The 18,477-nt window shown below is 42.8% G+C and overlaps 2 protein-coding genes across 7 annotated transcripts in view; one reads left to right on the forward strand and one right to left on the reverse strand.

Moving 5' to 3' along the window:
• Positions 1 to 5,243: 5,243 nt before the first annotated feature.
• Positions 5,244 to 7,916, reverse strand: Lcmt2 (leucine carboxyl methyltransferase 2). Its single transcript, XM_031371628.1, has one exon. It carries the CDS (start codon positions 7,875 to 7,877, stop codon positions 5,817 to 5,819), a length of 2,061 nt encoding a protein of 686 aa, XP_031227488.1. The 5' UTR covers positions 7,878 to 7,916; the 3' UTR covers positions 5,244 to 5,816.
• The window catches only part of Adal (adenosine deaminase like), a 19,123-nt gene continuing 8,343 nt past the window's right edge, over positions 7,698 to 18,477 (forward strand). Inside the window, exons 1-5 of one of the 6 annotated variants that reach the window (XM_031371632.1) lie at positions 7,698 to 7,943; positions 9,904 to 10,150; positions 10,369 to 10,499; positions 10,996 to 11,056; positions 15,772 to 15,859. In XM_031371632.1, coding sequence (XP_031227492.1) covers positions 10,091 to 10,150; positions 10,369 to 10,499; positions 10,996 to 11,056; positions 15,772 to 15,859 — 340 coding nt within the window. In that variant the 5' untranslated portion in view covers positions 7,698 to 7,943; positions 9,904 to 10,090. Of the gene's footprint in view, positions 7,944 to 7,975; positions 8,157 to 9,903; positions 10,151 to 10,368; positions 10,500 to 10,995; positions 11,057 to 15,771; positions 15,860 to 18,477 lie in introns of those variants that run through there. The other 5 variants (XM_031371629.1, XM_031371633.1, XM_031371631.1 and 2 more) reach the window with 5 other exon arrangements.

Raw genomic sequence — 18,477 nt, forward strand, 5'->3', positions numbered from 1 at the left:
ATGCTGTCTCAAATTCACTCTATAGCAGAAGTTGGCTTTGAACTTCTGCTCTTCCTGACTCTACCTTCACTGCCTACACTGCTGGGAGTACAGATGTGTCACCACCCCTGACTCTTCTGTGGTGCTAAAGATAGAATCCAGGGCTTTGGACATGCTAGCAAACAATCTACCAACTCATCCACGCGCCCAGCTAAAGGGTCTTTTATTGTTGTTTTGTTTAAGACAACAACAAACTGACCTCAAATGTATAATCCTTCTGCCTCAGCCAAGGGTTGTCATATGCAGTCATGCCCAGTTATAATCTCTGCTTTAAACATTGTAATTTGCTATTAATTCATTACTGACTTTAGCTTAACTAAACCACATACATATCCACTCATGTGATTTAAATTTTAGCACACGTACTGTGCTAAACGCTAGTAATAAAACTATTGTGTTTGGACTCAGTTACCTAAATGCAAATTTGATAGATTGGGGTATGGACTTTATTTTTTCTTTTTAACTATTTGTGGGATGGAAGGAAGGAGTTGTATATATAAGCTAAGTCTCTGGTTTATTCATAAACAAAATGATCAGCTTGATTTAGCTTTCTCTGAGGTAACATATAAATCTAAGGTTGGGACTCTGATGGAAAACCTAAAAATGTGACTAAGCTAACAAAATGAGAGAGGCAGAGGGTTGCACAATCTCTCCAAACCATTCGCATTAGAGTTTACTTAGCAGCTTAATCTTCCAGTCAGCTAGCACATGACTTTGCCCTTAGAAATGAGGACAAGGCTTTCCTCTCTTTAACTTACATTGAGATTACATGCCAGGCCAAGCACCACAGCATTCTGGGAAGCTCCTGCATGTGCTCACAGGCATCTGTAATTGCATGTTCTTGGTCTTTCAAATTGGTTTTATAGCCAAGTTAATTCATTCCATCTCCAAAGGATATGGGGTAAGTGTAGACCATTGTTAAGCATATAGCTATGAATCAGCTGGTGATATGGCTTGTAGGGTAAAGGCATTTGCTGCCAAACCTATTCAGTCGCTGGAACTCACAAAGTAGGAGAAAACTGATCGTTGCAAGTTATTCTCTGGCTTCCACACGTGCATCATGGCACTCCCACATGTGGGTGTATACACACACACACACACACACACACACACACACACACACACACACACCAAAGTAAAGTAAAGCTAGGAGTGACACCAGGAAGTCTAGCCTCCTTATTCAGGCTAAGAAAGTTAACTTAAAGTATTGGAGCTGGGGCTTGGGAAGATGGCACAGTAGGTAAAGTACATGAAGAACCCACAGAACACATGGGCTGCCAATACATATCTCTAATTCCAGTGTTCTTACAGTAAGATGGAAGGTGAAGACAGAAGGATCCCAGAGATTCATGGACCAGCTAGCCTGACAAATGCAGCAGCAAACCACAAAGAGACTCTATCCCAAACTGGAAAGTGAGGTGATGATTCTACACTGTGGCTGCTTCAAGGTCACTGTGTTATGTAAGTAAGCCCCAGAAACTCATTGGTTCCCCAGGGTGAACTCTAATGGGTTTGTACTTTGATGTTCACATCTCCCCCAGGGAAGCAGTTTTTACAATAGTAAGGTTTGTGGGTTTTTGTTGTTGTTTGTTTGTTTGTTTTGATTTTGGGGTCTTGATGTATAACTGCCTTGTCTGGAACTTGTCACAGTACACCTGTCTCAATCCCCCAGCTGCTGGAATTACAGGTATGTACTCCTACTCCCAACAAGCCCTGATGCCAAACTCGACACTACTGGGTAGAGCCTATGCTGCTTAGGAACTCACCTTAGAAACTTGCTCTCATATTCATCAAATTTCCACAGAAAATACACTTCTCTTATCAAAAGGAAGGTTGGTTACATTTGGGGGTCCTCATGGAATGAGCTTGAGAGTAAGCATGGATTGCTGGGGGGTTGAGTGTGGGATCACAAAATGCATAAACGATAAACTAGGACTTCAAGGTCTGAAAAAGATCACCAAGGAAATACGTGCACACTGGAATAAATGCATGGGAATATATCTGATCTATCTCCCTAAGGATACTCACAAGGATTAAAGCTGCATAAAAATAAAAGGTGGATTGATCTGAGCCAGCCAATTATTCTTCGATGACAGGGTCCTAAGTGGGAGGGCCAAGACATCAGAAGATGAAGACAGGAAAAGTTGGGCATTGGGAAGTATTGGACAAGCTGATGGCTTGCAAGCTTTAGTCAGAAGTACAGCATCTACATCCAGGGAAGAAATGGACAGAGTCCACAGAGGCTATCACACAACCGGACAAAGTCAACAGGAAACGAATCAAGCAGGGTTGCACAAAGGGAACAGTGTTTCAAGCGCCTTACAGATGTAGCACACAGCCAGCCGCCCTTAGGATGGACTGATAGCTAGCTAACTCCAGTCTCTACAGAGGGGAATGCCAAATTCCCAGGAACTAAAACCTTAACTCCTTTGAAGCCCTGGCCACCAGATCCAGACTGGCATTGCAAAGTCTGTTCTTGGGCAATGACACAGAGCCAGGTTCCTATTGTTCTTTCATTAGGGTCTCTGAGAAAAGAACTGGATTGGCCTGGCTTTCAACATTGGACATTTGGTTGAAACACTGAGGGCAGCAGACAGAGAAGTGTTGCTAGCTTAGCCTCTGAAGGACAACAGTTCATACCCAAGAACTGTTGTGGGGTTTGTGTGTTCTTTGTTGCTTCTTGGGTTTTCCCGGCATCCTTGCACGGGACCCAGGCTTATCTTCACTGTATCATTCCAATGTTAGCATGTGTGCTGCCAAATGTAAATGTGTTTTGCCTGTTTGTGCATCTGTGCACCACATGTGTGCCTGATGCCTTTGGAGGCCAGAAGAGGGCATTGGATCCCTGGGAACTGGAATTACTGACGACTGTGAGCCTCCATATGGGTGTTATGAGTCAACCCTGGGTCCTCTGGAAGGACAGCCAGTGTTCTTTAACTGCTGGGCCATTTCTGCAGCCCCGCACTCTGTTCTCTTATGGTAATAGGTTGCATTGCTTATGAGACCCAGAGGAAAGATTCTTCTCTTTCCTTAATAGTTTTTCTGGCCTAGAAAGAAAAAAAAATCATGAAAAGAGGGAAGACAATCACTAAAAGTAATTCTCAAGGGCTGGAGAGATGGCTTATCAGTTAAGAGCCCTGGTTGTTCTTCCAGAGGCCCTGAGTTCAATTCCCAGAAACCACATCTGTAATGGGATCCCAATGCCCTCTTCTGGTGTGTCTGAAGACAGCTACAGTGTACTCATATACATAAAATAAATAAATCTAAACAAACAAACAAAAAAAACTCTCAAAACTATACCAAAGCCCAATAGTAGAATTCTAGAACAAAAATATTCAAAATTGCAATAAATAATCAAAAGTTGTCTTCCAATTTCATCAACTGCTGCAGACTGCCATTAATAAAACTAACCCAGTACCTCAGAGTGACCAATACATGCAGAATGGTGCTCTGATAAAAATGTCTAAATGATCTTTCTAATTAAGAAGAGTTTTAAGAGGTAATTTAACTGAGCATGTTGCAAAAATTGGGTTAAAGTTGGAAGGCATGCTAAATCTTATAATTACTTCCAGAAAACACAAGTTAGTTCTCCCAAAAGAACAAGTCCAGACCCAATTACTCATAATGGGCTGCCTGGTATAATAGGCCCTGCTGCACTGATTTGGGTCTGGCATACACTGACATTTTTATACCCACAGTAATGGAATTATAATGACTACTGACTGAAATGAATTTAGTCAGGTCTGATTAGACTTCGGGTTCGACCTGCTACATAGGGAAGAACACACGGTCTCCTCAGACTTGCTCCTGAAAGCTGGAGGTGGGCTGTGGTAAACTCACAAACAAGACACATATCGGTCATGCTACAGTCAATTATCTAGCACTTAGCCACTGAGTGCCTTGCCCGATGCTGCCCTGTATTCCAAGACTCATGCCATAACCAATGAGTTTTCCAGAAAGGACCATTGTAAAGTCTAGGGAAAGTGTACGCTAATCTACAACCCTACTCAGTTTTTATATTAACTACCCTTCACATCCATTTTATGTGCAAAGTCATAAAAAATATTAGAGAAAAGGGACTCTATGTCATAAAGTCCACTAAAAATTAAGATTAACGGTTAATAATAATTCATTGGATACTAGAATCTCAAGATGCTACCGTATCCAGGATTGTACTAGTGTAACAGTTCTATCAAGCCACTACCTCAAAGTTATGAAGCTCATGATATATATAACTTACATGACAGATTAAGTCTCAAAACTTGAGAAATGTCATTACTATCTTCAAAACTTAATAGGAGCAGATTGTCTAGTCATTTAAGGGATAACTGAAGGGAGTCTAATGGCTGTAGACTATAAGATACACTACAATCCCAACATTCTTTAACATCTTTAAATTCTCACAAGTTGCTAATTGCTGCTTGTGGTGGTTTGAATGAGAATTCCCCACACAGGCTCATGAATTTGAAGACTTGGTTCCCAGATGGTGGTCCTGTCTGGGAAGACTTAGGTGTCTTTCCTAAAGGAAGCGTGTCACTGGGTGGGAATGAGGCAGTGTGTGTGGTGGGAGGAGGCAGAGGGAGGGTGCTTAAGGCCTCTCCCTATTTGTAGGTTGCTGTTCTGTGCTTGTGGTAAAGGATGTGAGTTTTCAACATTCTTGCTTCTAGCCACCACACCAGGATGGTTTACCTCTGGAACCAAAAGCCCAAATAAACCTTTCCTTAAGTTGCCTTGGTCATGCTGTTTCTTTACAATAAAGCAAGAAAAGTAACAGTACCTTAGTGCAGCTCAGCTCTACCAAGGAGCCAGCATAACTCCTAGGTCTGAGGATGTTAAGGAAAAGGAACAATTCCTAAAACCTTAAGCCATGCAGCAATGCAGTATTAGTGTTCTATCTTACTACAAAGTTACACGACAGCACCTATGGCCTTGGCAGAATGCAATGTCAACCTGTAGACTGGCAGAGGAAAAGCCACGACTACTGTGGCTCACTTCCTGCTCCCCCTGCCCACAACACACATCCCCTTCTTATAGTACTTGTACATAGTATAGTGTCTAGTATAGTACAGTACAGTATAGTACTTATCTGACTTGCGGACAGATGCTGCCTATCTAAGCTGTTTGGGGGTTTAGAAGTGTCCAGCTGACAAGAGATAGAACATATCTGGAACAAACATCATTCATTATAGCAGGTACAAAATTAAGGCATTATACGTATGGTTTATTAGCACTTATAAAGCTAGATAAATATAAAACATCAGCAAAAAAGTGGTCAAAAGCACAATTTTCAAGTTGTACTTTTTCTCATCGTTAAGGTTGTGTTCAAACTAAAAGCACAAGTCTTTAAAAAACTGCAGTGTTCATTTCAGACTGTTTGCCCATAGCAAAAGGTCAACACTATATTCCTGAACTATACTCAAGTGTATATTTTTACCAAGGACCTATGTGAAACTTTTTCCAAAATATAATCTAGGTCACAAAACCCAGGTTTGGGAATTTTTTTTTTTAACTTAGGCTAAAGGTTGTTGTGACTCAATAAATGGCTAAAACTTGAAAACTGATAGAATCCCAGAAAACTGGACACACAACGATGAGGCCCCTAGGATGTATGCCACTCTTTTGACGGCTTTATTTTTATACTCTTTGTTGGTCTGTAGTTTAATCATCATTTCATGGTCTACGCTCAATAGTGTGCTAAGGAAGAAACGTGTGTGTGTTGGGAGTGTGGCAATACAACCAAATTCATCATTAGGTCCTGAATGTATCAAGTCCAATTTTTATTGCCCTGAACTTAAGGAAGAAAGATCTAATGCCACTGTGTGGGGGTTGAAATAAGTACCAAAAGAAAAGCAGTTCCCTCCACCTCCAATAAGCAGGAGCTGCTGCTCTTCTAGAAGGAGGGCGCTGCTGTGGTTGTGCAACATTAACGGCCATGGCACAGACGCTGTGTCAATCTGATATTCAGAGCTCAACCCTGTAGTCAAACTGATAACAGTCACTCCAGGAACCGAGGAGGAATGAATCCAGACCCCTCCAACCAGAAGCAGTTTTCCATTAAATATATGAGAGGTGTGAGAGTACCTTGGGGTAATGGGGGGCTGGATATCTATTGATTCCCAGAGAAATCCAGTGGACACTGGTCTGAGAAAGAGTACAGAGTTCAACGGTTCCTCGGAAGCCCCGAGACCTCCAGCGATAAGTGCTCCCCCTTGCCAACTGCAGGCGCTATGGGAATGCCGACCTTCAGGTGATGTGCCTTGTACTGGGATTCTGACCCATGCCATGGTCTCTACATGTAGAAAACAACAGTCACTTAGTACAGGTTCTGCCACACTTCGGCCACCATACACAAATAAGTATCTTTGATTCTGATAGTATACCTCCGTTGTTGAATGCCGCCAACGTGACAGCATGCACCCTTCTTCCAAGGCAGCCTTTGTTACCCTTACATTTTGGCCCTCAGTGGAGTTCTTCTCACTTTTGAATAAATCTAGTTGGAGAGCCCCAGAGGCTGGACTTACTGGGGATCGTCTCCCTCCAAGAACCAAAACCCGAGTATCAGAAAGCCTTGTCATGGTGTGATAAAGGCGTCCATCCCACTGGCTTTCAGTCCCCAAAGGACTTATTTCGCAGCCTTTCCATTCAGAGTCACAGGACCTGGAGAGTAAGTGAAACACGCTCACTCGGCAGTGTCGTCCCTCTTGCTCTCCAAAGCCGCCTGCGCTGAAAATGATGCCAGGACTCAAGAGGACAGAGGTGTGGCCATACCGCTTCAGGCTTGAGTGCTGGTGGTCGCTAGTGACCACTCTGGCAGAAAGGAACCCTGAAGGCGAAGCAGGATCTGTGTGAAAAGAAGTCTCTGAGGACAGAAACACTGGAGTTTCTGACAGAATGTCTCCCTTAGATGCTGCCAGGATGAAATAGTGGGAACACTTCAGATGCCACTCCTCATATTCATCAAAGGGCTCAAGCATCTCAACCCGCCGGCGCTCCTCGGCCGGGAGAAGGCGTCGATAGAACTCGTTCAGGTCCAGGGCGCGGCAGGCAGTCCAGCCCGCTTGAAGGAAGCGCTGGCGCTGGGCCTCCACGTCGGGAAAGAGCTCCAGGCCATGCAGCGGTGAGTGCAAGCGCCGAAAGTGCTGCAGCATGATCTGCCCAAAGGCATCACCCGGCTTCATCTGCTCGTAGATCACGAAAAGGGCGTCGGGGAAACGCTGGGCGGTCCAGGCGATGAGAGCTGCAGCACTGGAAGGCTCCAAGTAGGTCAGAACCGCCTCGGCCAGGAGCAGCGTGGGAGAGGTGGCGTCCAGGCCAGCGCCGTCCAGGGCCTCTCCTAATCGCTGGAGCTCCCGCAGGTCGGCGCCCAGGAGGCAGTAGTCCGAGCTCTCAAAGAACAGCGTTGACGCCGGGTCCCCAATCTTGAAAGGACCGGTCTGCGCGCACAGCTCCGGGGTCTCCTCGATCCTCTTCGCCTTGAGCCAAGACACGTCCGGGAAGTCCACCTCCCATACGGCAGCGCGGGCCAGGAGACCCGCAGCTTTCAGACGAAAATAAAGCGAGTCGTATCCCGAGCCCAAAGATAGGATCTGCGCCCTGATCGGGGACGGGAGCGCGCCAGTGAGTTCGAGGAAGGCGCGCACGCAGTGACGCACGGCGCGCGCGCGCACGTAGTAGCCGCGGTGGATAAGCGGCGCCCGCCGCACGGGCCCGGGGACCAGCAGCGCTGCGAAGGCATCGCGCACGTATCCGTGTGCGGCTAGCGATCGCTTGCTGAGAGAGCTGCTGTCGTTGGTGCTCTGGACCGTTCCCGCCCGGCGCTGGCGGCTTCGCGGGCCCATGACCAGAAGGTGCTCCGAGATACTCCACGCAGAACACTTACCTAGCCCCAGCTCAGCCACTTCCGGGTGCGTCACTTCCGGGCAGACGGCGCTCTGCCAACAACCACGAGAGAGTTTTTTGACTTTTTTTTTCCTTCCAAAATTACGTTTTCCCGGGAACACGCCCTCTGCTTCGTTAACAGCTGGCGCTTGGGGAGCTCAAATTACCACTTTGTACAGGCATTTGCTACAGGGAAAAAAAAAACTTGTGTAGATCCTCGTAATTGAGAACATTTTTAGGTGAGTCGGAGGCTGACGACCTGTTAACGGTTTGGTCTGGCAAAAGAGGACCAGCACCTCGGATCTTTAGCAGTCAAGAATAGATTGATCCGCCAGGCGGTGGTGGCGCACGCCTTTAATCCCAGCACTTGGGAGGCAGAGACAGGCGGATTTCCCTGAGTTCGAGGCCAGCCTGGTCTACAGAGTGAGTTCCAGGACAGCCAGGGCTATACAGAGTAAAACCCTGTCTCGAAAAACCAAAAAAAAAAAAAAAAAAAAAAAAAAAAAAAAAAAAGAATAGATTAGTCCTTGCACGAAAGTAGCAGTTTTTCCTTTATTGAATGTTCTCGATACGAGAGAGATCTCATTTAAATCTTAAATTAGGCTATATGGAAAGTGAAGAAAGACACCTTTACAGATAATTACTGATAATTTAATCCCCTACCCCCGTACATGCTATTGATTCTCATGTATTCTAAGTTCTGGGCTAGGTCTACAGTGAGTAAAGTATGTCTTCCCTTATAAAATGACACTCCCCTCCATTTCCAAGATTCTGTGATTCTTATGTGGTATTGAGTACGTCTGCTGAAAATCGCTGTAGAAGAGATGTGATTATTCCTTTCCCGCTTTTTAAAAGGAAGCAACCCAGGTTGGAGTTTTAACGTTTCTACATTGGGTGCCTAGGAGATATCAGTAAGAAAGCACTCCCAGAGATGTGTAGAAACTTTATCATTTACTGATTTGGTGTCTGCCTGAATTAGGAAAGGAAATTAGAAGGACTTTAAGAATGGTTAACTCGCTCTTACTACTGCTTCTCTACCTTGCCTCTTGCCCCTTTGTTCCCCCCCTCTCCCCATTCCCTTCCTCCCTCCATGTGGTCATGGCCATCCCTCTATTTCTCTATTCTCTCCTTCTCTCTGCCTTTCTCTGCATCTGCTACCGTCTTAACTCCCTTCCCCATGCCCTGAATAAACTCTATTCTATACTTTAAAAAAAAAAAAAAAAAAAAGAATGGTTAACTCAGAGCCGTAGTATGTTTATAGCTAAGAGTATGAGTTTTGGAGTCCAGCTGGATCAAGAAAAAGTTTCTATGAAGATTTGGTTATTGGAAAATGTTGTTTTGGTGTTAAGAGCTCATTAGTGATCTTAAAAGAGCAGATTCTGTGGCAGAATGATTCACTTGAGTTCGAGGTATGTTAATAAAGGCATCTAGTCTACCAGGAGGAGCAGAGACAGGAGGCAGCAAGTAGTAGCCCTCATCCAGAGACAGGACCCAGGCCATGAAAGGAAGTGTTTGTGCAACATGAGTGTGAAATAAAGTGTTTTCTTGTGAAAGCTACATGTGCAATTTAACCTGACATTACCCAGTAGATTAAAGGAACCCAGAGTTAAAAGATAGACTAATGCTGGGTTTTTAGTTTTCCTTTTTTTTTCTTGTTCATATTTTTTTAAAAGATGTATTTGTTTTATGTATGTGAGTACACTGTAGCTGTCTTCAGACACACCAGAAGAGGGCATTGGATCCTATTACAGATGTTGTGAGCCACCATGTGGTTGCTGGGAATTGAACTCAGGACCTCTGGAAGAGCAGTCAGTGCTCTTAACTGCTGAACCATCTCTCCAGGCCCTTGTTCATATTTTCTACTAGTCATTTCCCCACTGCAGACACACCTAAGTTAGCTTTGCTTAACTTAACTTAGTCAGAGCTGGGGGTCAGGGGAGTGTAAAAAGAATATATCAGCAGTGGTGTTTCTGTTTTGTATGATAGATCTGAAAATAGTAACATTTGTTACTATAGGTGAAAGTGACCCCAAAGCTGCACACAGAGCAAGTCTTGTGAAATAAAATATGGCAATCTAAAGAAAGGCCAGCACCTCAGAAATTCTAACTTCAATAAGTCATATTGTCCAAGCCAAGAATAAGAGCGAAGAGAGACTTTTCCTTCTACTAAAGTGATGGAAGCTGGGCAGCAGTGGCCGTGGAAGACAGACTTTTATGTGCAATTGCCAAAAGTGGTAAGAATTAACTACAGAATTCTTGTTACTGTATAATGGCTTTTGTATTGTTTTCCACAAAAGAGAAGTAAAGTTTATGGGTAGAAACTGTAGACGGGGTATAGCTGAACCAAGTAGCTCACCTAGTATAAAGTACAGCTAGGAACCAGGCAGCCAGGACCTGGTATGGGACTATGAATCTAATAGGCTCTTGTTAACTGATTATGCTCTTGTTTTAGGAGCTTCATGCCCACTTGAATGGCTCCATTAGTTCCAGTACCATGAAAAAACTAATAGCCATGAAACCGCATCTTAAAGTCCATGGTGACATGACCATGATTGACAAGGGAAAGAAACGGACTTTAGAAGAGTGAGTTTGGGAAGGATGTGGGAATTTTTTGTGTCTGTATTTTGAGATTATAATATATAAGAATCAGATGTTAATACTTAAAAGGGTAGACATCTGGCATGAAATATATAACCTAACATACAGCGCTTTTCCAACTGTCAGACTACGGACAATAAATATGTTTAATGATTTATAGTGTTTGTTATATTGAGTTGTTCCTTAGATTTGAAAATAAAGACAGATTGATTTTTCTCTATTTGCTGTTCCTGGCAGGATTAAAGAGTAGGAATGACTATTTCATACTTTTCAATATAACTAAGTAATATCTTATTTTAGCTATTAAACTGTCTCTCTAGATCAATGAAATTTTGAAAAAAGTATCCTATAGTTCTTTGTAAATTTAAATATATACTTACTATTAACCTCAAATTTACTAATTAATTCCATTCTGAGAATTTTTCTTGAGTAACAGGTTTTTGTTGACTAAAGTATATTAAACCATTTTTTTCATTTGTAGATGTTTCCAGATGTTCCAAGTTATTCATCAGCTTACTACTAGTGCTGAGGACATCCTGATGGTGAGGCACGGAGGAGAGTTAGAAATGGAGTGAATTTTCAAAGCAGTGCACAGCTCACCTTGCACATGGCCTTTGGCTTTCATCAACGCTCTGTTGAAAATACTTTCTCTTTTTTCCCCAGTTCCTCCCCCCACCTCTTTATTTTTTTCCTTTCTTTTTCTATTAATTTAAAGATTTTTTTCATGACAACTCTTTTAAAAATCAGTGTAAGATATTGGCCTTAGAGCTAATAATGTAAAGTCTGTAGTTGTTTTAAAAAAAAAAAAAAGAGGAAGTGGGTGGAAAGAAAATGAAGGAAGTAAGGAAAGAACCAAGGTCAGTGTCGTGTATTGCATAGAGAGTAGGAAAGGCAGGCAAGCCCCAGTCTGTTTTTCAGATACAACGTCATGAGAAATAGTTGGGAGCTGGAGAGATGCTCAGTGGTTAAGAGCACTGGTTGCTCTAGCAGAGGACCTGGGTTTGATTCCCACCAACTACATGATATTGGGACCCCTCTGTAATTCCAGTTCCAGGCATCTGATGGCTTCCTCTGACCTCTGTGGAACTGCACACAAATGGTGCGTAGACATATATGCAGGAAAAACATTTGTGCACACAAAATAAAAGTAAATTTTCAAAAAAGAGAAATATTTATCCTCAGATAGGCATTATGTTCTTATCTGTTCTTCTCTCTCTTCTTTTTCATGGGCCCAGACTGGTCTCATATTTTCTCTGTAGTTGAGGCTGACCTTGCATTCCTAGTCTTCCTATCTCCACCTTTCTTCTTTTTTAAAATTATTTATTTATTATATGTAATAAGTACACTGTAGCTGTCTTCAGACACCCCAGAAGAGGACATCAGATCTCCTTACGGATGGTTGTGAGCCACCATGTGGTTGCTGGGATTTGAACTCTTGACCTTTGGAAGAGCAGTCAGTGCTCTTAACTGCTGAGCCATCTCTCCTGCTCTGTCTCCACCTTTCAGATGCTGGGATTATAGGTGTTTACCACCATGCCCAGGTCAGTAAGGAAAACTGACACATCCCTGTGATCTCACACTCAAGAGGACCACAAGTTCAAGGTTAGCCTGGACTGCATAGTAAGATTGACACCGAGGAGTCGGGGAGGAGATAGGCAGAGACAGACAGAGAGACAGACAGAGAGGCAGAGAGAGACAGAGAGAAAGGAAGAAGGTGGGAGGAGGAGAGAAAGGCATGTACAGGAAAGGAAGGAAGGAGATACAGAAAAGGACAAAAATAGGACAAGGTGAGTAGTTCGTTGGTAGGTAAAGGACTTGCCTAGTATAACAGAGACCCTGGGTTTGGTTTGATCCTTACCACACCTATGTTCCAAAAAAAAAAAAAAAAAATACATTCTGTGTTCTGCAGAATTAACTTTGAAGTTGAAGAGGAAACTCTTTGGAATAAAAATGTTAATTTTATTGATTTCCTTATAGAGAAGAATTAACTTTGACAATTTAATAATTTTCTCACTTCCTCCTTTTTCTTTCTACCCACTTCAGTTTTATAAACAACAGACTTTATATTATTAGCTCCCAGGTCAGTGTCTTACACTGATTTTCTTTTTAAAGATTTATTTATTATATTTATATGAGTATACTGTAGCTGTCTGTAGAGTCCGGCCAGCGGATTTACTCGGGTCTGTGGGTCACTTTGAACTGGAGGTTGGACTAGACCTGTGGAAATAAACAGGCCGAGAACAAAGAACAAGATTGATGCTAAGTAAATGTATCAAAGCGTGCTTTACTTCGGGGTCAAATGAGTTTTTATATCCAGGCACCAAAGTGAAACCACAATATCTAAACATAATATATGCATAATGTGCATATTTTAATATAATATATATTATATATAATAATATAATATAAATGTGGAATCATATCACAGGCAGTCAGTCTGTTTACAGTAAGAGATGTCCTCAAACAGGAGGCTTAGCAGAAGCTAGCTTTAAGTCCCTCTTTTGGTTTCAGGAGGAGCTGCAATGTTTGTGGGCTATTGTCTTGCACCACAGGTGGCCGGCTTCAGTCCCACGCTGTGAGTTCTTTCCCTTTCAGAGCTCAGGCAGAGGAACGCTGTATGTTTGCTTGTAGCATTCGGGCAGGGGTGGGGGGAGGCAACAGCTGTCTTCAGACAATCCAGAAGAGGGCATTGGACCCCATTACAGATGGTTGTGAGCCACCATGTGGTTGCTGGGATTTGAACTCAGGACCTTTGGAAGAGCAGTCAGTGCTCTTAACCACTGAGCCATCTCTCCAGCCCACTTACACTGTTTTTTTTAAAAATTGTCATTAAAAAAATAATCTGTTCAGCAAAAGTTTAGTGTGTATTCCCAATGTATCAGTCACTATAGCAAATACACAGGGGAGTATAAAGAGACACAGACACAGTTCCTGCTTCTGCAGCTTTGTCAGTAGATGGATCCATGGAATTTAGTAAGATCTCTGTTGGAGACAGATATAGGGATTTATAGGCACCCAAAATGATGCAATCTCATCTGCTCAGCAGATGCCAGGGAACACAGTCTACCACAAGAACTCAGATCTTACTTAAGTAATGGATATTACAGGGAAAATAATGAAATTCTAGGTTTTAAGAGCTTGATATGCTATGAGTAGAGTAATGCTATGTTTACCTGCTTCATTTTATTTCAGATTGAAAGTTGGTGGAAGCTCTTAAATGAGATGAGACATAAAGATTCTGTGCATTTGGTTTAGTGCTGCTGGCACAGTATCTACAGGTGACAACAGTGAAGTAGCCAAATATTACATGAACATCTTTAAGACTAAGAGATCATTTGCTATAGAAGTGAGATTGTGGGTCATCCTGGCTGTTTTTTGTCAACTTGACGCAAACCTAGAGAGACCCAGAAAAAGGAAGTCTTTATTGATAAAATGCCTCCATAAAATTGGTCTGTAGGCAAGTTTACTGGGTAGTTTCTGGTTAACTATTCATGTGGCAGGGCCTAGCCCACCATGGACAGTGTGCCCCTGCTGAGCAAACCATGAGAAGCAAGCAAGTAGGCAGCACTCCATGGCTTCTACTTAGTGTCTGCCTCCAGGTTCCTCCCTCCAGGTTCCTCCCTCCAGGTTCCTGCCTCCAGGTTCCCACCTAGACTTCCCACAGAGATGGAGCATGAGCTGACAGTTGTAAGCTTAAATAAATCCTTTTACCTCAAGTTGCCTTTAGTCATAGTGTTTTATCAAAGCAATAGAAACCCTAAGACATGGGGTTCGTGTAAACCCTAATATAATATGAAAGAATCAGGACTGGAATATGGATGAAAAATAAGATGCTTTACAAGGGCCACGCATGGTGGCCTACAATTTTAGTCCTGGCATTTGAGGAGCAGAGGCAGGTGGATCTCTGTGAGTTTGAGGTCAGGCTGGTCTATGCAGTGAGTTTCAGGCCAGCCAGGGCTGCATAGTAAGATCCTATCTCAAAGCAAACAAACAAAACACCTCTATAATGTACTAGATGTGGCACTTGGTACAACTTTCTGAGGTAATCTTTTCATTCCTTTCCCAAAGGAAAACAGACTTAAAGGGGTTAAGTATGGCCAGGTATAATGGTGGATACCTGTGATCTCAGCATTCAAGTGGCTGAGGCAGAAGCATTGTATTGTGAGTTCAAGGCCAGCCTAGACTAAATCTTGAGAATTTAGCTCAAAAGCAAAACAAAGGTCATGAGCACCTGAGCATGTTGGTGCATGCCTTTAATCCCAGCACTTGGGAGGCAGAGGCAGGCGGATTTCTGAGTTTGAGGCCAGCCTGGTCTACAGAGTGAGTTCCAGGATTGCCAGGGCTATGCAGAGAAACCCCATCTTGGAAAAACTAGGAGGATGAGGGTGAATCATTTTTGGTTTTCATAAGGGCAAAAAAGTGAGTGCAGACATTGCATTGCCATGACTCCTTTAAGTGCCATCCTGTTAGGTATTGTCTGTAGAATCAGCCAATGCTTGTCCCTGTGTTAAGACACTGTCCTTGTGCACAGTAAAAGAAGATTAAGGTTGATGTAACAGCTGAAGGTAACTAGGACAGACCCATGGCATCCTCAGTCTGGTCTTTTTTCCATCTAAACTTGTTCTTAGGATTGATGGCAGGAAAGGAAAATGTGTACTGTAAAGTTAGCTTTGCTAGAATTGGATGGAAAATACAAGGCATTCCTAAATAACTTGCGTAAGAACCTTAAGCTATGACTGTAGCTGGCACACAGGTAATGTCTAAACATTATATTAGCAGAACTATTTACTTTGGTCTGTGCATGGTAAAAATATTGCACAGCTCAATGGCTTTGACTCATTTTTCTGTTTTATCTGCTGTTATAAACACTTGGAAGTCAAGGAATGGTTTTAAAGAAGGGAGAGAAAGCCAAGCATGCCACTAGGCAGGCAGAGGCTGGAGAATCAGGTAAGGTTAAGGCCCACCTAGAATATCCAAGACCCTGTCTCGAAAGAAAGGAGGGAAGGAAGGAAGGTAAAGAGAAGAGCGGCTGATATGCAGGCCTAGTTTTCAGATGCGAATGGGGGTCAAGGAAACTATTGTCAAACTGACATAGTCTGCATTAGGGATGGGAAAAGCAGGCAGTCCCTACTACCTGGGAGGTTTCCAACAGGTTTTGCCAATGAAATTAAATAAAATGAAGCTGTAGCACTTGGCTGATCCATTGGCCACCTTCCTGTAGCATTATCAACATTGTGTACATTGCCTTTATTATCAGGTCACAAAAGATGTCATTAAGGAATTTGCAGATGACGGTGTCAAGTACCTGGAGCTGAGAAGCACTCCCAGAGGGGAAAATGCTACTGGTAAGATTTAATCAGTCCTGAGTGAATGTCATGTTCTGTTTCCATGTGTCCTGATAATACAAGGTTCCTATTTGTTTCCATTACTCAACAACAAATTTCTTACAGTGTATATTAGTGATGCTTCAAATAGCTTCTTAAAAGTTTATGTGGAGCTGAGTTTCTAGTGCCCCACACACGGTAGGCCAGTGACCTACTGAGTCACAGTGATTTCCAGCATTCATAAGTTATTCATGAATAAATGTGAAACCAACTTGGGAAATAGCCCTCTTTTAGTCTGAGCCTCCTTGTTTAGGTTTTCTTCAAGAAAAGGACACAGCATATGGGAGATGGCTCAGTTGGTAAAGTACTTGCTTTGCAAGCATGAGGACCTGAATTCAAGACCCAGAATCCATGTAAAAAGGCAGGGCATGGTGCTCTTGCAACCTCAGCACTAGGGAAATGGAGACAGGCAAATTTCTGGGGCTTGATGGCAGCTCAGCTCTCTGCCAGTGAGAGTCTGTCTCACATGACAAGGTGAATGGCACCAGAGGAGGACTATCGATTAGGTTAATTTAATCTAAACTATTTAATCTAACTAAAACTATTAGATTTATTTAATCAGCCTCAGGACAATTTCTGGGCAGATTACCCCTAATTTATATTCGATTTGCCAGACTGGCTAATATCCAGCTGCATTCCCCAAGTACTTGCTGTTTGAGTCTGGCCTGGGTTCTTTCTGCTCCAGCAGTCTGTCCTCAGAGGCATTTCACTCAGCCCCAGACTCCTAGTCCATCAAATCTAATGGAGACCACTTGCTCTCTCCTCCTTTCTTCTCTCCTTGTGGTCCCTACCTGTGACTCCCAGCCTGGTAACCAAAACTTCACCTACCTCTATTTTCCCCAGTAATTGGCTGTAGCTTTCTTTATTTAACCAGTCAGAGAAGCTAGGTGAGCAAAGTTTTTACATCATTTGGCATATATGTGAGAGTCTGTTCATTGGTACTGTGACCAGATCTTGAGGACTGATATTTAGTTTTTGAATATATAGCAACACCAGACCAACCCCCCAACAGGTTGTCCTCTGGCCTCCACACAGATTTGCACACAAACACTCACTGAAAGTGTAGCCACATAACACTCACAGACACAAAAGACATCACCTTTGCATTGTCTCCAGCAAAGGCTGTTCTTGTTTCTGCCTTGTGAATAAAGTCACTGAATGGCTATAATGTACTAGTCTAATACTCAGAGACTCTTTAGAGACTGGTTATATTAGGTCAGAAGCAAGCTAAACCCTCTGAGGACAGAGTAGAACTGGGTATAGTGTAGGAATTTCGTAGAACTTTCATGAGAGCTGTATCAGGCCAGGCATAGTGCCTCCCACCCATAATGTTCAAAAGCAAGAGGATATTGAATTTCTTCGCTGGGGCTGGAAAGCTTGTTGATTTGTTTTGTTCTGTTTTTCATCAGGAGAGGCCTGGAGCTAGAGTGAGCCACCTGATAAAGGTGCTAAGAACCAAACTGGTCCTCTGCAAGAGCAGATAGGCTCTTAAATCCTGAGCCATCTGGCTGGCCTCCAAGGAGAAACATTTTAGTATAGTATTCTTTGTGGACCTGTAGACTGACCCTAAGACATGATGTTTGCTAGGCAAACGCTCTACCACTAAGTCACAATCCTGTTCCCTAAAAGATGAGGCCCGGGCTGGGTTCAAACTCATGACCCTTCAGCTTCTGCCTCTTCATAGTAACCCACCATTATGTGATATCACAACAGTTAATGATAACTGTATTTCAATCAAACTGAAAGGACAGAGTTAAAAAGGTGAAGAAAAGCCAAAATCAACTTTAGGGATAAGTGCTTTATAGAAATGTTCATAAGCAAACATAGAAGTAATGAAAGACAGAAAATGAAAAAAAAAAATACCAAATGACAAGCAATACAAGCCCATGGGAAAATTAATCTTGCGGGGGGGGGGACTTTGAGGGAGGGGCCGGGCAGCATTTGGGATGGTAAGAAAGAATGAGAGAAAGAAAAAAAAAACCAAAGAAAGGAAGAAAACTAATCTTTGTCCTCTGACCTCCGTATGTGTGCTATAGCATGTTTCTCATATAATAGTAATTTTTTAACTTAAAAAATGAGTAATTAAGAGCCAGCATGGTGGAACTACCTTAATCTTGGCATTTGGAAGACTGAGGCAAGAAGATCTTAAGTTTTAGATCTTTAGTTTTGAAATGGTCTACAGAGACCAAATAAATAAATGAAAAGGTTTTTTCACTTAACAGGATTTTTTCTAGTTTAGAGAAAAGAGAAAGGAAAATCCCTCTTGCAGAGGACCAGTTTGGTTCTCAGCACCACCCATATCAGGTGGCTAACTCTAGCTCCAGACCTCTTCTAGCCTCTGTGGGTACTCATACACATCTGTGCATATGCATACTCACACAAGATAAAATATTAAAAAAAAAAAGTTTCCCTAAAGGTTTTACTTCATTCATCTTTAGCCAGGCCCTAGTGTGCCATACAGTGATGCTCATTCAGTGATGCTGTCTGACGGACTAATAATCGGTGACCATGTCTTTACATGTGCCCCTCTGTGTTCTTTACATGTGCCCCCTGTGTTCTTTACATGTGCCCCCTGTGTT

Source organism: Mastomys coucha, unplaced genomic scaffold (assembly GCF_008632895.1).
Source record: "Mastomys coucha isolate ucsf_1 unplaced genomic scaffold, UCSF_Mcou_1 pScaffold15, whole genome shotgun sequence".
NCBI classification, from domain to species: Eukaryota; Metazoa; Chordata; class Mammalia; order Rodentia; family Muridae; genus Mastomys; species Mastomys coucha.